Raw genomic sequence first — 25,623 nt, 5'->3', positions numbered from 1 at the left:
GTGATTTGTTGTCTTATGATCAGACACTCATTTTACCTAAATATGATTTAGTTAATAAAAAATAAAAAATATAGGATTCAGATTGCGACAGTGATGTGCTTGTGGAGCGGCAAGACTGGACAAGCAGAACTGTTTACGCACCTATGATCTGCAATGTTAGTCGCTCTGATAATTAAAATATTTGGCTGTGAGGTTTGCCACCAGCAACACTGGATCGCTTTTAATTCTAACCTCAAAAAAAATCAGTCAATAAAAAAACAGTTGACTAGCAAAGCAGACTATGTGTAAGAATATTAGACCAACATATATTATTTGAAGAGTGATCTTGCTGAGAAAAGAGATGATGGCTGTAAAGTTTAAACTGATGAAATGTTGTATTAATTGTCTACAAGACTGTTTGCAGTACCGGGAAAATAAACCAGGTAAATAAACACGCAATTTTTGCAATAATAACAATTTGTGTACATTAAAGGTTTCCGTTGTCTTTGTCATAAACCAATATGCAACACACCTGAATTAAACACACCAGTAAATATTGAAAAAAAGTCATATTTTAAAGGAACTCACTACAGGTGATGGGTTTTCTTAACATGAAAAATATACATCAGTATTTTGTCTTTGTACATTAGGCAAAACTGCAATAGTTCAGTGAGCAGAATAATCGTGAGATTGTGGCTCAGGGGAAAGAGCAACAAAACAAAATGGGCACACATACTGTATACACAAACACTCGTTCGCAAACAAAATCCCAGAAACATTCAGCAAAACAATGAACCAAAACAAAAGTACAATAAAGCATGCATAACAATTCCTACCGAGGACAACACAGACAAGTAAAAGAGAGGCGGCTAAAATAACACAATGTCAGAGAGGACGACTTCAAATTGTATCAGGATATCAAAAATGAATATGTGTACACCTCATACTAGGAGAGTTATTGCTACACCAAATTGTTACCAGTACCCGAATTATACAGATTCCCTGTGTACTGGCTATTAAATAAATTCATACATAGGTGGCACACAATATCTCTATCTTTTTTTAAAACATCTTTTAACACTTGTTCAATGCAAGGTGAAGTGGCCAAGCGTTTTATTAGGAGGCACTTTTGAAAAAAGATAAAACAAAATGTAGCATGCACAAAAAATTGAAGGGGTACGTTGCCTTTCTCGAGTCAACTGAGCGAGATGTTAAGACTTTAACTCAAAGAAAAACAAATTCAGTCACGTACACATATGTTGAGTTCTGAGAGTGTGAAAGAACCCGCAAGAACAGCGGCGTGTTTCTAATATGGCGGTATTCCCTTCATCGGTCACGTCCTTCATCTCTCGCTTGACTCAGCCCAGCTCTGCACGGGTGACATTCCTCCAACAGCGTCACTATTCTCTTTCTAATTAAGACATCCTGTTCAAACAATCTAAAGAGAACTAATGCATGCTGGAGTTGAGAGGGGGGGGGGGGGGGGACATTTGAAAAATAAATCTATCGGAACCTGCGCTATTCATTTGGTCTAAGTGTCTTGATGGATGGAAAAGGAGCTTATATATTATCCGGTTTAGTCTGTGCTATATACACATCTTTACAATATCTTCCTGAATGTTGAAGCAGTTCATAGACTTGAAAAATGTTTTATCATCTTCTGTTTTTTGTTTTGCTTTTTTTGAATTGGCACTTGCTTGGCGGTTTTCTGTGAGCCTTGGTAGTCACTGTTATGTTCTATTGCAGCCTACAGTAGCCAGTCTGTTCCTGCCAAAAAATAAAAAGGAGGACAAGCCTGGCGACAGGGTGGAAGAGTGCAGGAAATAGTGCCATGTTGATTTTCAATTGGAGACCTGTGGGGAAGCACACGATGAATAACAGAAAAGAGTTGTGAGGAAGCATTCTAGACCAATCGCACAAGTCAACAACAACAACTAAGACAAATATTAAATTAATGATTAAAATGGCAGCAAAAGATCTGAAGCATGTTCAACCAGCTGGATGTGTGTGTGTGTGTGTGTGTTATTGTTAGTTTAGTTTGACAGCTGTTGTTGCACCAAGTGGTCAGATGACAGTGTGAGACAACTACTTCACCTGATACCATCCATAGGCTGTATATTAACTGAATATTAAGTAGGACGTCATGAAGATCTTGACCGCCCCCTGGTGGCTGGCTGCAGTATAAGTCAATTGAACTTAACGGTAACTGCGATGTTAGTTGATGGTGCTGGAGAGGCAGAATGGGTAGATCTAAGTTTAAAGCACTGGAAATAAATCTTGTTTATTATTAGGCACACCTTGCTGAAGCTAATGCAGTCTAATACAATGAAGTTGACTCAACAAAAACTGAACATTAGAACGGCCATGAAGGTGGGCCTTCATTTAAGACTGTTCTCTTACACGGTTTAAGTTTGGCGTATCTAATAAACCTGGCATGGCAACCAAGTGGTGTTTACGTGTTGAACTACTGGACAGTTTTACTTTAATTTACCTGATGCAACAGGCAGACACTCCAGGGCAGCTGAAGTCAGTTGTGATGTGTGAACCAAAGGTTTTAGAAAAGGTTAAAGTCGAGAATACTTGCCCTGAAAACATGAAGCTAGATCCTCGCTGAATATCACTCAAACGCGGTCTCTTGGCTTTTTCGTACACAGCGGGCAACTTTCCTTTTGAATGCGCCGTGTCTGTCCTCCCTCCACTCTTTCTGCAGAGGGAAAACAGGTAAAGGGCAATTCATATATCTTTACTGCATATCTCTATTTTAATATTTCAACATTATATTTGTTATATTTATAATTTATTAATTCATTATTTGTCATACATGTACTACTTAACTTAATACAATCCAAAACAAAATCAGCTAATTAGCTTTATTTTGAGAAGAAAAGAACAGTAATATTATTCAGATACCATTTCTATTTGAACTTTTTTTTTTTTTTTTTTTCAACAAGTAAACTTACTGCAGCATCCACATTGGCTGGTGAGTCACCATTTGGGTCTGCCAACATAGAGATAACACTAATCATGATGGTTTCCACTGTGTGGATCGGCAGCCAGCGCTCCTCTGGCTTCTCGTAGCCGTACTTGTCCTCGCCAGGCTCGTGCAAAATAGAAATACAGACATCTCCATTCTTGTCAACTGGAAATAAAAAAAACATGCAGAAAACGATTTATGAAGCAGGAAATGCTTTTGCTGTTCCGATGGTATAATGTTTATGTTTTTAATACTCATGTACATACGATATTTAGCCTGTCGATTTGTGCAGGCGGAGGACCATCTAGTGGGATATTATTGACCCAGAGCGACGTCTGACAGTCTGTCCGAGGTAAACTGTTTATCATTATTACTATTTTATTGAGTATTATCGCTCCGAGTGAATTTTCCCCTTGTAAACAATTACGCAGTGGATATGTCTCAGGTTTTTATTTTGAAAGGTAAGAACGGAAGTAGTGGATCTGGTCTGCGCTGCCTTTGTCAAAATAGAAAGGAGTAATAAAGTTTGTCGTCTTGGTTCCGACTACGGACACCCCGTGTTGTTGTACACTATAGTGTATGTTTATATAATATGTCCGTTCCGCACTTGGTTGGTTGACGCCATTATTCGCAGTGCGAGAGCTCAGAAAAATCAACCTCGTCCTGAAAAAAATGAAGTCTTATGTAATGTTCAACTTATGTGTGAAAGTAATCAAGATAGAAACAACAGTTATAAATGAATACATTGATGTTTGATTTAATCGCATCAAAACAAATGCCCCTGGTGTCTAAAGGCCTTTCCTTGCAAAGCTTCTCAGCTTCTGTTCAATAACTCGACGACATGAGTGAACAGCAATCTAGATTTTGACTTGGCCAGGACATTATTCCTATTTTGAATCCATTCCCACCCACCCTAATATATTAGATTAACTTCATAAAGCTAAAAAAAAATAAAAATAAAATACGTACCACTCAAAAAACAACTGCCTACAAGTATAACTCTAATTCAGATAATTATCTATTATATCAACATGAGCAAAAACTATATAAAACCCAACACTATTCGGTTTTCTCCAACAGATTGATTGGTGCATTTCAGTTTATTGTTGTTTCACAAATTGCATTTCTCAGCAGTACTGAAGTTAAAAAATTCAAACCTTAGTGTTGTAACTGTTTGAAGTTGACTCTGCTCGACTCTTACTGAACTTGCTTAGGAAAAGTATTGCTCTGAATGTTTCATTAATTGAAAAAAGGTAACTTGAATGAGCATGGAATTAGCTTTAAGTTTACATTCTATTTAATGAATTGCGTTTAGATATTCCTTGGTATTAATGCACATCACAAAAGGGAAAATCCTAAACACGTCTAAAATGGAACTACGTACGGGTCGAGCTACAAACAAAAGCAAAATGATTCAGTGTGCTACACCTGTACCTACCATTAGGGTGCCAAATATCTGTGATAAATTTCATTTTAGGTGGCCTGAGAGGGTAGTCTTTGGGAAATGTCAGATGAGCTTTAAACACACCACCTTCACTGTGAACAAAAAAAGATGGAAGAGAAAAATCAACATAATGGGTGAATTGTGTTCACGTTTTAAAGCATCCAAAGCAAAAGAGGCTAAAAGAGTTGTTACACAACATTAGCACAACACATCTCTCCTACTATATTCCACATTAAGACAATGATAGACTTACTACTGTGTATCTGGAGGACCGATGATGAGGACTTCCCATCTGTAGAGATCATTATCCTCGATCAACCCTGCTGAGAATCCTTCCACTGGGTTTTTGTTCAGCTCTAGATATAAAAACAAATGCCAAAGTCAGACAACCGTTAGCTTGTATCATAATGCCTACAGTATGTTGGTTGACTGAAGTTGTTCTTTTCTGAAGACCTGCTGAGGAGACAACATACCCCTTGTCTTAGGAGGCCTGCCTGAGGGTTGAATAAGAAAGCACACACCACCTTAATGGTCCACAGCCAACTCACACGCACTCACGGGATCACATGCATTCCTCCAGATATACAGCCCTTTGCAACTCATAACTTTAAACATATTTTCAACTTGCATTATTAATTATGGAATAATTACAAACTCAAATACCATAACCACTTATATTGATTTTGAGTTTGACACCCTTAAGGTTTGGCACCTCTACAAAAGAATACATCATTTTGGTCTGTTAGTTACCATGACATCTTCAATACTACTACTACTAAACTGTGTTGAATGTAACACAATAGGTCAAGGGGCAACTGTTAGAAATGATGAGCAAGAAAGAGTATTTGTAACCAAACACCAAAATGAATCATTGAGGCATAAAATAAATCAAGAAATCTAGGGAATAAAGGAATTTTACCAACACACATGCAAATGAAGGCCGTCACCGTATCCCCCCAGACACAGATTTCCTGCCGTTTGACGCCACCACTCCTCACATTTCACCCAATCTTCATCAGATCTGGCATATTTCGATGACCCCAAGAAAACTAGTAATTTTGTGACAATCTGCCATTTTTAATAGAAACGGCCAATTTCTCATAATTCTTGACAATCGCGAGCAACTGTAATCAAATGTAGACCACATGCATTACCAACTGGGGGGGGGGGGGGGGGGGGGATTTAAACAACAGTTGGCAATGCAGCAGCAATAATGGCCATAGCTCAGTGGTCATCAGTCTGATTTCATTTGATATTTTTTGCTGATTTAGGAATTCTGAAAAGAATCTGTAGAACAGTCGATCTCAGTATTTTGATGCACATCCAGATTGAGAAGAAGATAAATAACTTCTAAACATGTTTTCTTATTTGTTTATTGGTAAGTCTTGTAAAAGGTACAGTATGTGCTCTATGAATGCTCACTGATAAAGGCACACTAACTGCTGCTATGTCTGCATGTTGATTTACAATAGCTGCCTCTGTGTTACAAGTCTGATACTTTGCGCAGAACCACTGCGTTGGGTCCAGACTTAAGTGAGTTTCAATGACACTTTTATAAGTGGATGTATAAAACAAAGGACATGTATTTGTCAATAAAAATGTGCTTGTTCCATTTTTTGTTTTAGTCTTAGTCTATGAACTTGAACAGCCTCTGCAACAGATCCAGGTATGTATAAGAAGGCAACTTAACATTTCTGACATTAGGTTAGCGAGCTAATTTCAACCAAATCCCACTCAAATATTCAGGTCCAGACCATGTACCAATCACTATGGAGAGAGTACCTGAAAACTACAAAGGAGTACATTATGTCCCTGAAAGGTTGCTTATGGAAAACACAATCTTAGTAAAAACCTAACAGGTAACATTAACGTGCTACAAACCAGAGACATGAAACAACGTTATCAACACTGCTTTTGTAAAGATGCTAATATTAAGGTTGGTTAGTTAAATTTCACGACTGACTGCTAAAATCGCTAATAACGTGAGAGACAATGCGAGATTAACGTTAGCTTGTTAGCTTGGCGTGTCGAAGCTAACAACAGTGACAGCGGCTAACTTTAGCAATCAGATGTAGCGAGTTGGCTAAATATGTAAATAATTCGGTATGGTTAGCAGGAGAAATTGGGTCAACTAGTAAAACATGACTTCCATGTTTGCATAATATAGCAATGGACATCCCGTTGATCACATAACTAGCAAACACCATGTCTAAAAATGTAAAACACCACTTGTTATGTCGCATAAAATATATGTAAACACATCGAGTCGGTCCAGCCAGCTAGAGGCTAACGTTAGGCTAACTGTTCTTAGCTAGCCCGACACCGGAGAGTCGCTGGGACTTCTGACAGCGGCTTTAACTGAGATCAGTTGGTCTCCCAACACACTGAACGCGTTTAATTGTCAAGAGTGGAATGTGCCTGTCGACAAGCACTGCTATGATCTCAACGCAGTTTATTTGTCATGGGACAGTAAGGTTAGTGGGGGGAGATTCAAGAAAACTGTTGTCGCCAGCACCATCGTTTGAATCACAGCTAACGGCGGTGTTCGCTAGCTCTGCAGCCAGCATCAGTTAACACTAAGGGATAATTACCTGCAAGCTGTCTCCTGAGTAACAGCACTGACTGCGGCTCTGTCATAGCTTAGCAAGTATAATGCAGCAATGTTCAATGGTAATATTTTGAGGTAACAGCGTTAATTTAACGTTCACCAAACTGTACTTCGTCCCCTCTATTTTCCGTTTAGTATTCTCGTCATTCTTCTTCTGCTTCTTCTTTGGGAATGTACAGAAGCCGGCATCCCGAATGATGCACGACTGCCATCTCCTGGAAATAGCTTTGATTTCAATCTTTTCTCAAATGTATCGCACCAAGCATATCCTTCACAAATACAACGTTATTGAGTTTATCCTGCAATGTGCTCCTGAATATTTCTCAATCCTTAATTCAGTGTGGCTGTGTTGCAACAATGCTTTAAAGCCTTACCTAAAATGTCCACATACACACACACACATGGGGTTTCGGTGTAAAGAGAGCTAAAAAGAAACACTCAACTTTGGGCCCATAGTGACTCGATATACTTGAACGTAGAAAAATGATTTGAAGTTTAAAAAGTTAACAAAACTCTGGTCTTTATTGGGCCAAATAGGCATTTTGATAGCGATAGTTTGATAGTTTTCAACTAATGACTGTCTCTCTTATGATTGTCTCTCTACTTTCAGTTCGTTCGTGCTGCTGTTAAAGGGACAGTTCACCACAAAATCAAAGACACATATTTTTCTCTTACCTGTAGTGCTATTTATTAAACTATATTTATAAAATAGCACTCCTCCTTATGCAGTTAAGACAAAAATCTCTTTATCTGCACACATGCGCCAGTAACACACTGACAGTCTAGTAAAATAACAATAATGTCAGGAAGTAAAGTGACATTTTTTTATCAACCTGACAAAATTACGTTCTTGTGGAAAGAAAAGAAAAGGCAACACTGTAACTTCTTTACATTCTATTAGAATGTAAAGAAGTTACATTGTATTAGAATGTAGCTTCTTTACATTCTAATAGAATGTAAAGAAGTTACATTGTATTAGAATGTAGCTTCTTTACATTCTAATAGAATGTAAAGAAGCTACAGTCTAGTTGTTGCTCTTGACTCAGAAACAGAGATGGACCAAACCTGATAAAGACAGCTTTGTCTTTCTAGTTTGGATCAGAGTTGACCTCAGCAGATAAGAGCCGGTTCCCTCCGAACATTGTCTGTCTGTGTGTGTGTGTGTGTGTGTGTGTGAGTGAGAGAGAGTGTGTGTGTGTGTGTGTGTGTGTGTGTGTGTGTGTGTGTGTGTGTGTGTGTGTGTGTGTGTGTGTGTGTGTGTGTGTGTGAGTGAGTGAGTGAGAGAGAGAGAGAGTGTGTGTGTGTGTGTGTGTGTGTGTGTGTGTGTGTGTGTGTGTGTGTGTGTGTGTGTGTGTGTGTGTGTGTGTGTGTGTGTGTGTGTGTGTGTGTGTGTGTGTGTGTGTGTGTGTGAGTGAGAGTGTGTGTGTGTGTGTGTGTGTGTATAGATCCTTAACCACAGCAGAGTCCTGCGTCTGAGCCCCCCATGGAACTGAGAAACAGGAGAATTGAGTAAAGCTGGACAAAAGCAACCATGCATCTGTAAATGTTTGAAGTTAAGCTAAAAACTACTGACTTGAAAATATTCCTTTTTGTCACTTTACAGCTTCACAAATGGCACAGAAAACCCTGTTAACCCACACAGTAAGACCATCTGCAGTTTGTCTGTTCACCCAGGCTGTGGAGCATACAACAGCCTCTCTCCTTAGACTGTCAATTCAGATAAAGAAAAGCTCCCCCCAGCAGGAAAAATTAGAAAAACTCACATTTTACAGTACTTAAAAATAACTTGTTTGTTGACATGCAACAGTGTTATTTCAATATTTCCTCCCATTCAGGAGCACTGTGCAGTATCGATCCGAATCTTAAAATGGCTGCGATCAGTTGTGTATACCTATCATCCACTTGTTTTTATTTTCTTAATAATTCTACGGAATTCTGCTGACAACCATCAACACTCATGTGGCCAGTTTGGGTTCCAGCTCCGGACTCAGACTAGTCCATAATGTCTCGGCAGAATGAGATGAATTTGCCCAAGTATCCATGTTGAGGATCATCAGATTAACCTCTGCATCTCTGAATGTCCCAGTCAGCATGCAGCTGCTGCTTCCTAATGAGAACCAGAGGGGCCTCAGGCTGGATCACAACATATGCACATAATGGAGTTCAAGATGGAGGGTTTCATTCTCTATTCTCTGTATTTACTGTAGCATTTGGTGGAAATCCATCTCATAATTCCACTTTCATTCCTCACTTCATTGGATCAGGAAGTGTCTCAAAACCCTGTATGTTGTCCATATATTCAAACAACAAATAAGTAAATAAATAGATGAATTCTGTCTATTGTCTCCTCAGTGTATTTTTTAAGTGTCCACTAGATGGCACAGCTGCAATACTGTAAAACATGCTATCATCAAGATCCCGGTTGTCTTCCATTGATGAGCTACAATTGGTTCGACAGATGTTCACTGGGACGTCCAGCAGAACTGCCCTAAAAATGTTCATGTTTGCAGCCGTCAAGTCCTCATGTACATGAAGTGTTGATTTACTGTAGGGCTGCCCCCTCTTAGTCCACTAATTGTTTGTTTTAGTCTTAGTCTATGAACTTGAACAGCCTCTGCAACAGATCCAGGTATGTATAAGAAGGCAACTTAACATTTCTGACATTAGGTTAGCGAGCTCATTTCAACCAAATCCCACTCAAATATTCAGGTCCAGACCATGTACCAATCACTATGGAGAGAGTACCTGAAAACTACAAAGGAGTACAATATGTCCCTGAAAGGTTGCTTATGGAAAACACAATCTTAACCAAAACCTGAAATGTTAATGTTGGACCATTGTTGATATTGGATCTGAGTGCTGACTGTAATGCTGACAGTAGACACTAGATGGCGATAACTGATACCAATATTTATTTTGGTTGTACTCACTATTACCAGTGGCCTACTTCTTCTTCAAATAATAACAATAATAGTAATAAAAACAATGAATAGCAAATATGTGGAAAAATCACCACAACACTAATGAAAACTACATTTTGTAAAAGCATGAAATAGAAAGAAAGAGAATAGCATTAAAATGCTTTGTGTCATTTATTACACAATTGTTTGGGTAATTGTATTTTTTGTCTCACACATTTCTATTCATCTCTTACAGTATGATATTAACTGCCATGTTCTCATTTAACACTAATGTCAGTGGTTACTTCTTCATCTGAAGGTGAGAAAGGACTTGACGCTTCCGGCAGGACTGAATGAGGAACTCCGTTTGTACGTTGTGATTGCAAGTTCTTGTGGAGCGGTGACCACACTCAGCTGTGTTGGTCGTAAACTAGCGGACACAGATGAACCCTGTGTGGCCTTAAAGGGTCAGTCCCTTTGTAGAAATGTTGGCCTGCTATAACATCTTCACGCCCAGTATCAATGTCCAAGTTAAATAGTAATGTTTATCGTATAGCTGAACAAAGGCTTCAGGTTTTATGGCCATCAAGTGTTTACTCTTCTGTCTTTAGAGGGCCACCAAGAGACATCTGTGTGTCTTAGTGATTCTCCAAACCTGCTGACAAAAACATCAATTTTGGGGGATCAGATCTTGAGACAAGAGGAATTGATTTCACAATGTTGAAGCATTGCTCTCGAACTGTTCTAAAGATCACTGCGGAGAGCTGAACATGGTGAAGGACACGTTCACAATAATGATGTTCAGAATAAAATAAATGTTGGCATAAGCTTATGTGGTAGTAAAAAAATACACATCAGTGATCAGTTTGTGTGCTTATTATGTAATAGTAGATTTAAATCTTTCATAATGGACCTTTTCATTACCACTCTATTGCTAGGGCAACAGCTTTGGTCCAAGTTTACTTCAGGTCAGCTGCTTCACTGACAAACATTGCAACAGGAAATAGTAGTTTGAAAAAGTCTATGGCAGATTAATATCACGACTCATTCACACTCATCAGTCAAGACTATTCAGCATCATAATATGTCTATATTATTTTTATATATAGGAATGTATAATCAAATAAAACACAAATTACCAATGCAGAGTCACCGATTAAACAGCTGTGTGGGTTTCAGACCGCAGTTTTGCTGACACATGAGGAAAAACAACAAGAAAGTAGCAGCTTTCTAGGTTCCAAGGGCACACACATCTTAGAATTTGATGACAGAAGCCACAAGTTACTGTGGATGATAGGCAGTATCACCTTTCAATAATCCGTCAAATATTTGGACTGACATGCCATAATGTGTACTGTAATGGGCAATATCACTCTTTTTCATAAACAGTTCCTGCTTAAACGACAGAACTGCAACCGCTGGTGAAAGTCACAACACATCCGACTACAGTGGAACAACTGACACCCACATGCACGCTAAGCACTTCTGTCCTTCTGCTGAGTGAGATAGGCTGTTACATCTCCTTAGTGAATCAGGCCAGAAGCATTTCTTACTTGCTACAAGAAAGAATGAAAACCCAAAAGGAAGACAAGAGGTGTATGAAACTATGTGGCTTGTTTACAGCATTGCACCACAGTGAGGATCTGTGTGTGAAAGCATATGACCAACCCAGAGAGGGCTGGTCCCTTCACTAACTTAATATCTCTTGAGGCATGCTAGAGCTGAGGCCTCTGTTAGCTTCCTAGAGCCTCAGAGGCAACCCGTCCTCTGACAACTGCAAACATGGAATGAAGTGAGAAAATAACAAGATAATACCGACAAGCAAGGTGAGTCTATACATTATTTTTTATCTAAAGGTTTATACCTGTATGATTTGAATATTTAACAGTATCAGAATGTTTGTAAAAAGAGTGCCATGTCTTTAAGAGTGCAACTATTTCACTATGCGGTTTAAGAAAACATTATTATGTACAATTGTGTCATTGTTGATGCTGCATTAGCTCTAACCATGAATGCATCGGTGCTTTTCACACCACATTTAAAATGATCTACTAAAACGCTTTTGTTTATAATATTAGGTATTTTACATTTCTTATCTTGTTACTTTATAATCGTATACAGTAGTTTTTAATTGGACAGTATTTGATAGGATTGTACACCAGTAGTTTTGTCTCTTTTCCTTAAACATATAATGAGATCTGAACTCTTTCCACAATCACATCCTCTTCTGTTCTACGGTGTTGCAAGAACCGTAAAGTAGCTGAAACGCTCCTTCTCCTTCCTCTGACTCTTTGACATATAGTTGCAACGGTGTGTTCTTACACAGTTGTGTAATTGCCTTTTGTGTCATAAGGACGATTTCTAAAGTGTTTCCAGAAACCACATTAATGGACTTCCCCAAAACGACACTACTCGTGGGGCACGGGGCTTCAAAGGCAACACATACTGTAGGAAATGCACTTCTCAGCATGAGCCATGTCCAGTGGGACAGGGATAGTCACTCGCTGTTCTGTGATGTAATCCGACTATATTTCAAAGAGATGTCATTTGCATCCACTTTAAAAGGTGTGTTTCCCCCACTCTAAATAAGAGTGTAATTCAGTGCTGTCACTGAGCAACTTTATTGAGTTGTCTTATAAAACAACTGCGCACACACTGAAGCATTATTATCTTTGGTGAGAATGCAGAGGCTAAAGGATTTCTCTGAAACTAGGTCACACATTCTCAATTCCCAGGTGAAGAAAGAGCTGCTCACTATGGAGCCAAAAGACGAACGTCTCCCTCGATGGAGTCTGGGGTCCGGCTCCGGTCTACGTTACGGCTCTTTTGTGAACAGCCTTTCATCGCTCACACCAAAGGCAGAGGAAAGGGAGAAACCGGCCATATCACCTAGACGCGCCTACGTCGCTGTAGCTGTGCTTTGCTACATCAACTTGCTCAACTACACAGAACGGTACACAATAGCAGGTGAGAAGACCTCTTGTGTTTCAACAAACACCATTGACTCTTTCTGATTGGACGGGCTCACACATGACTTGTTTTTATTGTCATACAGGTGTCCTTCCCAACATTCAGAAATTCTTTGACATAAGTGACAGTATGGCTGCACTCATACAAACAGGTATGATGATGCAGAAAACACTCACACACACATATTTTGAAGGTCTGCATTTTACCCTGTATTACTTCAGATGAAGTTATGCAACATGTGCTGCAAGTAAATTGCAGAGCACTGACTGTTGGTTATTGCCAACAGAAGACCTATGCATTTATTACCCAACTTCTTGCAGCAGTACAATTTAGAAAAGTTTCACGAGTGGGTTTCCTTCATTAATTATAAAAGAATGAGTCAATGTGTCACGTTGTGAGGAAGGAATTAATTCTTATCCATGCACTTGCAGTTTTCATCAGCAGTTTTCTGCTGTTGGCCCCTCTCTTTGGTTACCTTGGGGACCGCTACAACCGGAAATACATCATGATTGGTGGTTTGAGTATGTGGCTTGTGACTGCAGCCGGCAGCTCTTTGGTCACAGAGTCGGTGAGTTACAAATAGATGTGTTCACACTTTACACTAAGTGACAAATGAGAAGCGACAAGAGCACAAGATGTCACTTCCTGCTATAGTTTATCATTTGACTTCATCATGCTTTTACTGCTCAAATGGAAATTGATTTGCAATGCAATGAGTTTGTGTTCCAGGGAACTTATCCTTTGGACAACAAACAAGCAAAGCAAATATTCGGTATGCAAATATTACATCAGATTGACATTGAATTTGTCCAGTGGACAACATGGGCCTCAACATGAAGAACAATAGAACAATAGGAATGTCATGTGTTAAACTGAGAGGATCTTTGTGGCTGAATCTTGTTAAACTGCCTCTATGCTGTTGTCTTACATTCTTTAGTACTTCTGGCTTCTGATGCTGTTGCGAGCCATGGTCGGGATAGGAGAGGCCAGCTACTCCACCATTGCTCCCACCATCATTGGTGACCTCTTTGTTGGGACTCGACGTAGCACCATGATCTGTGTCTTTTACCTCTGTATCCCTGTAGGAAGGTTAGCAACAAACTCAATCTAAATCAACAACTGTGCGTTGCTGTTGTTGCATATTTTAATCCATGAACTAAAAACCCCGAAGCCTACTGTTGCGTGAATAAAAATTGAAAAGCATTAATTGTTCCGACACATTGTGAACGGTGCAAAAAAGTCTTTCTGTCCACTGAAACACTACATGGCTTTTAATTGGAGATGGACCCAGGAACACACTGCATAGTGGCACGTTTCTGAATTCAAATGTAGCCACTGCCATCTTGTGGCACTTGTACGGCACTACAAAATATAGTTTGGCTTGGACGTTAACACACATTGTACATCCACAGTGACTGAAACAGAAACTGATTTAAGTATTGTTTGTATTAACAGCATAATGCTGTTAATTTAACAAGGCAAACAGGATTAGATCGGAAGAGAATGAAGCTTCATTCTAAAATATGATGACATTTCTAATCTAAACAGAGTGACATAAGACATAAAGGCCTCTAATATAAAACTGCTTCAAATAAAGCCGGTACTTTGCAGTTGAGGTGAATAGGGCCCTGGTCACTATTTGATTATTGACATTAATATAGTTACGTTTAAAGATTTTTCTTTTACCAAGTTACAAAGGCACACAGTTAGGTTGTACCAGCAGGTGCAGTTTGCTGGACGAACACACTGTTCCTGCGGTGGAACATTTTTAAATATCTCCCAACCCTACTCCAACTCGATCGATCAATGATGTATCTTCCTTCATCCCAACAAATGGTGTAACTTCATCTCTCAGTAACTTCACTTACTCACTCACAAACAGACTTTCGAGTGGCGAGGTCAACAATGCTGCCGGAAAATAAAATGAGAAAGACGAACAACGTTGTAAAAAGGATGATGAACAAAATCAAATCTAACTCAGCAAGAACATCCGGATCATGTCCTTTAAACAGTACTTTTTAATCTGTGAATTCCACAGGACAGCTGGACCCTATTGTTAGGCTTGTTTATGTCCTCATGATCACTCAAATGGTTTTACCATTCTGTGTATTTTCAGCGGTCTTGGATACATAACAGGGGCAGGGGTCGCTACGCTAACAGGAGACTGGCGCTGGGCTCTCAGGGTGAGAACATTTTCATTAACAGTCAAGTAAATCTTAGCTGAACACTGATAGATATTACAAAATGTTTCTGTTACCAGATCACTCCCATCTTGGGTGTAGTGGGACTTGTCTTGCTGGTCTTCTTATGCCCTAACCCACCCAGAGGTGCTGCAGAAACCAACGGAGAGGGAGTTACAGGGGCGAGCTCTTACAAGCAGGACGTCAAGTATCTTCTGAAAAAGTAGGACATGGAAACTAATACTGGATTAATACTATAGCCTGGCTAATACTGTGTTTTTGAGGCCAATACAGGTATTGATTAAGAGTGTAAAATATATCATCTGATATATTCTACAACATTTAGATTTATTGGCCAGGCTCTACTTAATACTGTGATACTTTGCATTAGTCCCTAAAGTACACAGAGATATGATTTGTGATTGATGTTAACAAATCTCCTTGTTTTTTTTCCTCTGATCTTAGTAAAAGTTATGTGTGGTCATCGTTGGGAGTGACAGCTACGGCCTTCCTCACCGGAGCCATGGCTTTCTGGATGCCTACTTTTCTTTCCAGAGCTCGGGTCAGTCAGGGACTCCTACCGCCGTGCTTCATGGAGCCCTGCAACAACACAGACAGGTGAAGCACGACCTTTGACCTGCATCGCCGTTCATGTCCATCATGTCCAAATTGCTACAGAGTTTTCACAATGCTGTCTGCTTCTGCTCCCGGTGCAGTTACATCTTCGGTGGTGTGACGGTGGTGACGGGCATTCTGGGAGCGTGTCTTGGCAGTGGTTTATCGAAATGGTTTGGTGTCAGGGTCCCAAATGTGGACCCAATCATCTGCGCAGTAGGCCTACTGGGATCGGCCCCCTGCCTCTTTATCACCATCTTTTTGGCATCAGCAAGCATTCCCGCAACTTATGTAAGAGACAAATGTCTGAAATGATTATTTTTTTGTATGGCTCTAGAGATTCCATTACTTTATTTCAGACTGAAATATCTCAACAACTATTGGATGGATTGCCATGCAATTTTGTACAGACTCCTACTGGCTTTGATGATCCCCTGACATTATTACCTCTAGCGCCGTCATTACATTTTAGTTTTTCAGTTTAATGTCTTGAAAACTATCAGGTGGAATCCAGTGAAATTTGGTACATACACATATGCCCCACTCAACCTTTGGTGATCCCCTAACTTATCCTTCTGATCACAGATACAAGCGGGCAAAATGTGTTTCCTTCGTAGGGTGGCTTTGACAATTCATCAATTGATGAATCCTTTGCTCTGTGTCTTGAATGTCTCATTTCAGGTATTCATTTTCATTGGTGGAGTTTTGATATCACTGAACTGGGCTGTCATGGCTGATATACTGCTGGTGAGTTTGAAATCTGTGTGTGAAAATAAAATATGAAACAGTCTGCTGAGACTTGAAGCCAACTGGTTCTTTTGTGCTATTTTTTTACTTCAGTATGTTGTCATACCAACCAGAAGGGCCACAGCTGAGGCTCTCCAGATTTCAGTCTGTCATCTCCTGGGTGATGCTGGGAGTCCTTACTTAGTAGGAGTGGTGAGATATAGTTACATGTTCCCACAGTTAACTTCATTTCTGTATTGTTTCATCAATAGTACCTCTGTGAGCTTGAGTAAACCATATTTTCTGTGCATCATAAAGCTGTCTTCCCACCTTTGCCAATAGATCTCTGATGCCATACGCAAATCTAAACCTGCGACTCACGATTGGAGCTTCCTTAGTCTGAAGTACAGCCTCCTGGTCTGCCCATTTGCTGGGATCCTGGGGGGACTGTTTTTCCTCATGACTTCCATTTACATTACTGGAGACAAAATGGCAGCTGCACGATTGGTTGAAGGTAATGCAAATGGGTCATTATTGCCCTTTTATTCTCTACAGATGGTGATACCGTACAACCCTGACTCAAACAGAACAACTTTTTTTCAGCTTTGGTTACTTGCTAAAATCAACATATTCTGAGAATGTTTCAATGAGAACTTTAGTGCAGGAGTTCTGTGGGGATGACACACTGGCACATGATTAAGTCCTCACCCTCGTGTTTGCTTGTTAATGCCACTGTCACACATGCTGGAGAGCCCTTCCTGAGCAATAGCCTTCTATTCAAGTCTCTTACTACAAAATAGCACTCCTCCTGCTGCAGTTAAGACCAAATTCTCCTTATCTGAACACATGCCCCAGTAACACACTGGCAGTCTAGTTTTTCTTATAACTCAGAAACAGAGAAAGACCAAACTTGATTCAAAAAAACAGCATTGTCTTTCTAGTTTGGATCAGAGTTTACCTCATTCTCTCCATTCTATTAGATTGTTAATAATTGACAATTACTGGTTTGTGAGGCAGCTGCACCAACAGGGCGACATAGTTGGCATCACCTCAGCAGATAAGAGCTGGTTCTCACCTAAAGCCCTGATCACACCGAGACGCATGGCTAGAAACGCATCGCCCTCCAAACCATTGTTTTCCTGTGGTACGGGCGCATGCTCCTCTTTTGTGCTGCGCTTTGCGTTTTCCGAGCGGCATTTTATTTGCACGTACAAATTTAAATATTCCAAACTTTTCAGCACCAGGCGCCTGCTCACACAGTGCATCAATGGCAAACTTGGCCCAGGCAGTCAATCGATTTTGAAGCGGCCATGCCTACAGCGATGCATGTATACCTGGTCACTTAGTTTCCTTGTCATTAAAATGAGTGCTCTGTCCTATTATTTTCAAATGTTTAAACATGTTTGTGTGTGTGTGTGTGTGTGTGTGTGTGTTTCCAGGAGATCCCCAACCCCAGCAGGGTGCTGCATCTGAGCCCCCAATAGAACTGAGCAACGGGGACAAAAGCAACCAAACAAATAATGTATCTGTAAATATCTGAAGTTAAGTTAAAAACTACTTTTGACAACCGGTTGTTGGAGTTAACTTGAAAAGATCCCTTTTTATCACTTTACAACCACACACTGATGACAGATGCAAAGACTTGTTAACTGTACAACACACAGCACCCTCTATTCTTACCAGGGTTTTAAAACGAAAACGTTTTCCGTTCACACAGGCGTTTCAGCATCGTTTTTGAAATGATTTCCGCCCATACTAGCCTGAAAACAAATATCATATGATTATCCACGTGCACTGGGCATGCGCGTGACAGTGTAACCAGAAAGTCGATTGGTTGCTTAGTTAGAGAAATTATGACAGAGTATTATAGTACTGCTTAATAATAAAGGTGGTTCTTGTTACTTCAGATCTTCCTCTATTATCTTCCTCTATATACTCCAACAAATTTCATTAGAAAAAAAAACGTTACAAGGCGGCAGGTCTTGCTCTTTCTCTCTCTCGCACACACATCAAATTTACTTTAAAACAAATACTTACAAATCGAAGTTTACTAGATTCTGGGTCAATAGATTTGGTCAACACACGTCTCTCCCTCGTTTCCCTTCGGTTTCACACTAGTAGCGCCACCAGGTGGCTGAAAGTCCCCGTCACACTGGAGAGCATTTATGGTTTTGTTCGTTTACCGTTTCTTTGTGAACTTCACAATAGTTGTGCAGAAAAAAATAAACATTGATAAGAAAAGTTAAATCCTTTATTTTGTGTACGTTGCCCTCCTCAAAGCCGCAAACCGGGACTTCAAACGTCTGCTATGTTGTAGGGCTGATAGTGCCGCTGGATATGCGCTCGCTAATTGTTCCAATAACAGCTTGCTTCCTCCGCATATCGGCAGAAGTAATATTATAAAATGCAGAATTTAACTGCGCAATCGCTGCTAGTATAGACAACAAGATCAGCAACGTCTGTGATCTGTTGTCCATGTTGAATGTAGTTGTATGTTTTCCTCCGGCGGCGTGACGAATCAGGGAAGGACACTTCATGACTGCTAAGACCCAATAAAGATGCAAACACGAGTGTCTACGTCATTGTTTTCAAAGGTCTCCGGTTCATTGCCTGTCCACACTACCCCGGAGTTTTCAAACTTACTCTGCATTGGTAGTGTTTTCAAACTCCTTTGTTTTAGGTGCTCTAAAACTCCGGAGTAGTGTTGACGCTAGGCATACGTAGCAAAACATCTGGGTTTCAAGATGGAAACGTGGTCGTGCGGATGTAGCCATAGCCCCTCAATTTTGGTAAACAGAAACAATAATACCTCCAATTCAGAGGCCTTATGCTGTCTTGTGCTTAACTTAAAATGTACATGCTTATGATTTCTTAATGGAAATGTTTTTTCATTTTTTCAATAAATGTGTAAATGCAACTGTTATTGTGAAGTTCCCTCCTTCCAACCTTGGAGAACTATCTCCTGTTCTTCTTTTTGTCTTTCTAGTTGTCTCTCCGTTCCTCCGTTCGTCCCTCCTCCTCTCTCTGGCTAATGTTATAAATTCCCTCAATAATCAAAATTGACTGGTAAGAAGTATATTCATGGAGAGATGTTTTCATTTTGCTTTAAACTATTTTACAGCACACCTTTTTGTACTGAATACATCCACTTACAGTGACAGTCTACACACACTATTCCAGAAGACACAGTCAATGAGCTGATGCTCCATCATCACAAAAGTAAAGGAATATTTTCCCCTTACATTCTAAAATATGAAGTTGAAGAAACCTTTAAAAGGTGCAGTGTGTAGTATTTGGGGGATTGCAACCTCATCGCTAGATGCCGCCAAATCCTACACACTGAAACGTCTCCACGTGCCAACCATGTGGGAGAGCTACGGTGGTCGGTCCTTTGAGCTTTTTGCAAGTGACAGCCCAGTCCCAAAACCATTGTTTTGCTGACACCACAATTTTAAAATGGCTGCGTTCAGTTGTGTATAACTATAATACATAATGATTCACCTGAATTTTGCTGACAAGCATCTTCACTTTGGCCAGTTTGAGCTCCAGCTCAGACTAGTCCATAATGTCTCGGCAGAATGAGATGAATTTGCCCAAGTATCCATGTTGAGGATCATCAGATTAACCTCTGCATCTCTGAATGTCCCAGTCAGCATGCAGCTGCTGCTTCCTAATAAGAATCAGAGGGGCCTCAGGCTGGATCACAACATATGCACATAATGGAGTTCAAGATGGAGGGTTTCATTCTCTATTCTCTGTATTTATTGTAGCAGTTGCTGGAAATCCATCTCATAATTCCACTTTCACTCCCCACTTCAGTGGACCTACTCTGGAGGTGTCTTTATATGTTGTCCATGTCCAAGTGTTTCTATATAATAACAAATAAGTAAATAAATGGTGTATTTTTTGTCTCTTCAGTATATTTTGAGTGTGTCCACTAGATGGCGCAGCTGCACTACTGTAAAACATGCTATCGTGAGAATCATTTGCCAGATGAGTACAATTTACACCACCCAGCCTGGCAAACAATTGTTTTTTTTGACAAATATTGTATTGTAATAGAATATATACACATATACTCCCGCATATACATACACATGTATATGCAATATATGCTGACTTACATATTACATAGGTATCGCAAAATGAATGAATAAATACACGAATAGCCTATAGGTTTCATTCCCTAGATAATTACTGGTTTAATTCACATATTATGTTTTATCACATACAATATTTTTCCATTCTCTATGTTGTTGCTGATGTGTGAACAGTACACCCATCTCAGGCCTCCACACTCCAAGTACACAAAGACAGTGTTAGCTCTGGTGTGGCTGAAACCAACCATATCAATGAGAGTGTAAAGGCATGGTCACAATATAAACCCTGGCATAGTCAGCTACTGGATATAGCCTACTCAAATCAATGTTCTGTATTAAATATACATAGATTCACCGGTTTCTAACCACAGTCTGCCCCTAGACATTACCTTGAGCAACTGTAATCTTAAAAAGCTAAATACAGGGTAAGTCAACAAGCTCAAAATCAAGTATTATCAGTTTTCAAAACGTTTGGTAAAGGCAGGTGTGATATTAAAGGGTCAAGGTGACTGGAATGTAACACAAGCACAGCACAGGCTGAAACCCAGCAGTTTTGGACTTTTGCACGAGCATGAATCCTGTAACACACATTCACCATTTCTCTCAGATGTCAGAGGATCTCCTGGTAAATACAACTGACACGGATGCCTCCTCCAGTTGTCCGTGTGATGTGTTGCCATGTACGACCAACCACATGAGTGTCTACCTCTGACACTTGCACTCCGTTTGAGTGTTTACTTTTGATATTCCCTGAACCCTAAACTGTGAGCGTACATCTGTGACCTCTGCTGAGTTTGTGGAACATGATAGGTGCTAACAATCATCAAGCCACTAAGCCCGGCTGCTCTTGTGAAAGACTAGCACAGACTAGACAAACAGGACATATTTACATACCCGAGTATGACAGCCGCTTGTCACTCAATTTCTAAACACTTCATGCTGCTGCTGCAGACGCGTCCAACGACCCCAGGCAAATCCTAACAGCTGCATGTCATTGCGTCTCCCCATTGTTTTTGTACTGGGGTAGACAGCGCAGGGAGGTCAAAGGTCATTGTCTCTCTCAGGTACAAGGTCATGCAATAATTGGGCTGCATTGTCATCATGGTATACACCCTTTTACAGTCGACGCCATCAAAAACACACAGTGTTTTGCTCCAGCCATCAAGATAAATTAGTGTGGAGGATTTGGCGCCATCTCGTGGTGAGGTTGTAACCAGCTGAAACATCTCCCGAAAACACAAAGATTCTTACTTTCAAGTGATTATACGCTGAAGAAAACATACTTACTATTATACTCTATTTCTGCCAATAGATCCCCCTAAATGCTACACAATGTTCCTTTAAAAATGTAATTAAAATGTCTCGTTGTCGCATGTTTGGATCGATATTCCAACAGGGGACTCCAGTTCTACAGAATTCAGACGGGATCACGACCGGTTCAGAGCAGCAGGTGTTTCAGTTTAACCAGAGAACATGTTAACTGGGGAATTTCAGCCCAATGCGTCAGTGGTTTCTGATAGTAACTTGCGTAAAGAGTTGGTGTAGATAATAAACACAGATGAGTATATAAAAAGGATTGACGGCTTTTACAAGCACACTCACATCTTCCGTCTCTCTGAGCACCCACAGATGCATTCGGATGAGAGTCACCACCCCGTGGCTTCTATGGCTGCAAGCTATTAAACATGTTGAGTACCACTTGACCGATCAAAAATACTTGTGTTTGTAGGGCCCATTTTAAAACTCAATAAATTCCAAACTATGTCATGGCATTCGATGTTCTGTACATGACCACAGATAACGTAGTCTGGTGACTTGTGTGCTGGTTATTTCTTGCTGGTGTAATGTTGCACACGAGGTTTCTCAACCAGCTACATGTACGTATATAGGAGGGCACTAAGTATTGGGCCACTTGCTAATGTATTCTATCCACTCACTATTGGCCACAGATCTGAAAAGTCAATTTGTTTCGGTTGCATTTGCCATCTTTGGTGGTTAAGGTCCTTGCACGACAACTTGGGTCAAGTGGAATCGTGTATGGGAACTTGTTTGCTGATTAATGTAATTTCTAGCCAAATATCAAAAATATTTCCTATTGTTGAATCCTAAGTGTTGAAACTGTTTATTGAACTTGACATTCGCAGATGAATGAGAGCTGTAGTTCAAGGCCGCCAGGCCATTGTTAAAGGTTCCATTGCATTATTGTGGAATTCACTGGTATTTCCTTTTGTTTTTGAACCTTTCAGCCTTACGCGTGTGATTTTCCAGAAGTCATGATTACTCAGTATGCTGAGGGAATAGATTGGGCAGGACGTGTACGTGGAATAACAAGCAAGCACGCACGCACACTGAAAGGTATGTGGCAAACATTCTAGAGGTAACAGTTCAACCTGCAATTAAAACACAATAGGTATTGTGCACCATGTTTCTGAGCACTTTATCTGCATACCTCTCCATTTCCCCTGTCGACCCTGGCCGTACAGGAAACTGTCACAATGGCTAATAAATTGTCCAGGCCGATCAATGAGGGAGCGGGGGTGGGGGGGTACAGTCAGTGTTTACTCAGGGATGGGGAGCAATTTAGTCATGAAAACAGCCTTCAGACGCAGTCACACAAAAAAACAACATGCTGATACATACAATATGGGAGCAATCATAATGCTGTCATGATATCAACAATAACCAGAGCACGTCTCATGTGCATCACACATATTTACTGTAACAGAAGAGACAAGCTTATCTACTCCATGTTTGTGCTATGCTCACCCTTCCAGGAAAACGATAAGTGACGTCAAACCACTTTTGTGGATGTGAAGTCGGACTCTTTTCCTTATCACCAGCAAACTGCTGCAGCGACATGACATCATGGAGATGAAGAGCCCTCTCCACCCTTAGCGCTGCCCCTTATTTGGACAATTACATCATATGGGCCCATCCTGTCTCTACAATGCGGCTTGCAGGGACACATATGCATATCCTATTTTACTGTAAGTTCTCAGGATGAAAAGAAGAGCAGGGCTGGTGACGCACACAAAAAGAACCGAAGAAATCAAAGGATTGTTATTTCAATGCTGACACTGGGGTGTGAGTGATGCTTCTGTAACAATGCACAGCTCTGTGTGTATTTGTCGCGTGATGCAATGTGGGTGGGGGATAATTTACACAGGCATACACACACACATTTGTAATTGTTGAATTGTTAGCATTAATTAACACAGAGGTTTGGTGAATGGTCTGTTCAGCTTGATTTGGTTGTAACAACGATGTAAATGCTCATGCATGTTTGTGTACAGTTATGTTTTTCATTAAAGGCTCCATAGCAGATCAATCAAGCCTTTCCTCGTTGTCATGCAAATTACTTTGTCTGGAGCAGAGAGTACAAACGTGGACTGCAACGGAAATGCAGCCAAATATGTGGTTTGCCCCATAATGGCATACGCACATTCTGGTCCTATGTATTTAGCATTCCTGTTTCAGGGGCCCGCTGGCCACTGGGCTGGAGAGAGCTGATTCACAGACACAGTCACAGCTATGGGGTAATTACAAAGACCCATCTATAAATATGAGCCACAGCACCACACAGATCTGGTCTCGCTGCAAGTCAACCTCAGTCACATAAGCAGCTCAAATTTCTCCAAATAAGCAGAGCTTGATATACCGTTTTTAAGTTGCGTAAAGAATGCAATTGGAGGAAAATGACTCAAACAAGGGAGAACAACATGATGATATTGCCCCGTTAGGGCAGCTGCACACATGCAGCAAACACCAGATAAGGACATAGTAAATATGCAGCAACATATTCATCCTGCATACCAACAATGTTGGAGCTATTTATTTGATATTAGTATTTTGTTATTTAATTAATAAGTAGTATTGTTTTATTATTCTAGATGTTTGATATATTAAGATTGCTTTTTCTCTTTAACAGTAATTTGTTTAGTTATATTATTTTTTGTTGTTTGGGTAATGACTGTGGGCACCTGTGGCTATATATATGAGTAGATGGATAGGACCAGCATGCACCGGGGTGGGTTTATAGTTTTTAGTTACCAGCACGACAGGAGTTTTCTTTATTCTTTTTGTTTGTTTGCTTATTTTGTTTGCTTTACTAAATAAATAAGAAAATCGGAATCCGGCATGGACAATCTACTCTCTTCTGCTTGCGTAAAATACCGACCACGGTGCATCAGTGGCCTTTGATTATTGTTTGTTTTACTTTGATTTATACGACAAATGGCCACTACATAAAGTAAAAACTTCGCCCTTGGACTCAAAGGACCGATCCCTCATCATTGGACTGGTTGGATCATTTTTGGATTTCGGATGAATGATCAAAAAGGATTGTTTCATTCATCACTCTTTTGGATTCAGCGTCAGCAGGAAAACTGCTTATTAGATGGACCTACCATCTAATATGAGGAGCATCATCTTGAAACTTCCTTATGAATTAAGGGAACGGTGGAGAAATGTTGCTTGTGATCTGCAAGAGCGAAGTGACCGGAGAGCACTGTTTAGGGATCTTGTTGCCTTCATTGAAAAACAAGTCAGAATTGCCTCAGATCCACTTTTTGGCAACATTCAGGACTCACAATCCACCAACTTGAAGGTCCCCAACGTTAGTCACTTGAAGCAAAGGAAAAAGGGATGCAGCTTTGCCACCAATGTTACTGCAGTAAAAGAAGGAGTCATCACTCAGTACACAGGAAACAAGACCAAGTCTTCCTCTATTCAGTTTTGGTTGCCTGAAAGTAGGCCACACAAGCAAAGACTGCAGGAGTCGCTTGGATTGCAATGTGTGTCACCAAAAGCACCCAGGAGTCCTTCACATAGAGTGACAAGATAAAAGAACAACCTTTCAACAAGCCCAACAGTATGTGAGCCCTCCAACCACAATGTCTCAGACCTGCGGACATATTGGGGCTGGTTATGAAGATAATTCCATCTTTTCTATTGTCGCAATCAAAGTCAAAAGCCAGAGGGGTGACAAAACGGTGCAGACATATGCCTTCTTGGATCCAGGGAGTTCCGGCACATTCTGTACAGAGAACTTGGCAAGATTGTAAATGCACATATTCTGTCAGGTCTTGAAGTGTCTGGTATGAGCACAAATGATTTTATTGAGTTACC

At 40.3% G+C, this 25,623-nt stretch overlaps 2 protein-coding genes and 1 long non-coding RNA gene across 6 annotated transcripts in view; 2 read left to right on the top strand and 1 right to left on the bottom strand.

Annotated features, from left to right (window-relative positions):
• Positions 1-533: 533 nt before the first annotated feature.
• The window catches only part of ube2g1a (ubiquitin-conjugating enzyme E2G 1a (UBC7 homolog, yeast)), a 33,566-nt gene continuing 8,476 nt past the window's right edge, over positions 534-25,623 (bottom strand). For 2 of the 4 annotated variants that reach the window (XM_076101593.1, XM_076101592.1), the window contains 5 exons: positions 4,651-4,753; positions 4,392-4,489; positions 2,940-3,118; positions 2,564-2,683; positions 534-1,832 (listed from right to left, as the gene is read on the bottom strand). In XM_076101593.1, coding sequence (XP_075957708.1) covers positions 2,597-2,683; positions 2,940-3,118; positions 4,392-4,489; positions 4,651-4,753 — 467 coding nt within the window. In that variant the 3' untranslated portion in view covers positions 534-1,832; positions 2,564-2,596. Of the gene's footprint in view, positions 1,833-2,073; positions 2,207-2,563; positions 2,684-2,939; positions 3,119-4,391; positions 4,490-4,650; positions 4,754-6,988; positions 7,878-25,623 lie in introns of those variants that run through there. The other 2 variants (XR_012956272.1, XM_076101595.1) reach the window with 2 other exon arrangements.
• On the top strand, positions 12,637-19,313 carry spns3 (SPNS lysolipid transporter 3, sphingosine-1-phosphate (putative)). Its single transcript, XM_076101596.1, has 12 exons — positions 12,637-12,872; positions 12,961-13,026; positions 13,307-13,443; positions 13,813-13,964; positions 14,992-15,058; positions 15,136-15,278; positions 15,521-15,673; positions 15,772-15,961; positions 16,352-16,417; positions 16,511-16,609; positions 16,739-16,910; positions 17,836-19,313. Exons 1-12 carry the CDS (start codon positions 12,662-12,664, stop codon positions 17,934-17,936), a joined length of 1,557 nt encoding a protein of 518 aa, XP_075957711.1. The 5' UTR covers positions 12,637-12,661; the 3' UTR covers positions 17,937-19,313.
• LOC142960022 (uncharacterized) lies at positions 22,449-23,829 on the top strand. The gene is made up of 3 exons (XR_012956273.1): positions 22,449-22,557; positions 22,743-22,851; positions 23,271-23,829. It is a non-coding gene; the product is annotated as an uncharacterized LOC142960022 (long non-coding RNA).

This window comes from Anarhichas minor, unplaced genomic scaffold (assembly GCF_050575085.1).
Source record: "Anarhichas minor isolate MPS153535 unplaced genomic scaffold, ASM5057508v1 ptg000027l, whole genome shotgun sequence".
NCBI lineage: Eukaryota > Metazoa > Chordata > Actinopteri > Perciformes > Anarhichadidae > Anarhichas > Anarhichas minor.
Note: the sequence above shows the minus strand (reverse complement) of the source record. Positions and strands in the feature narration are given on the sequence as shown.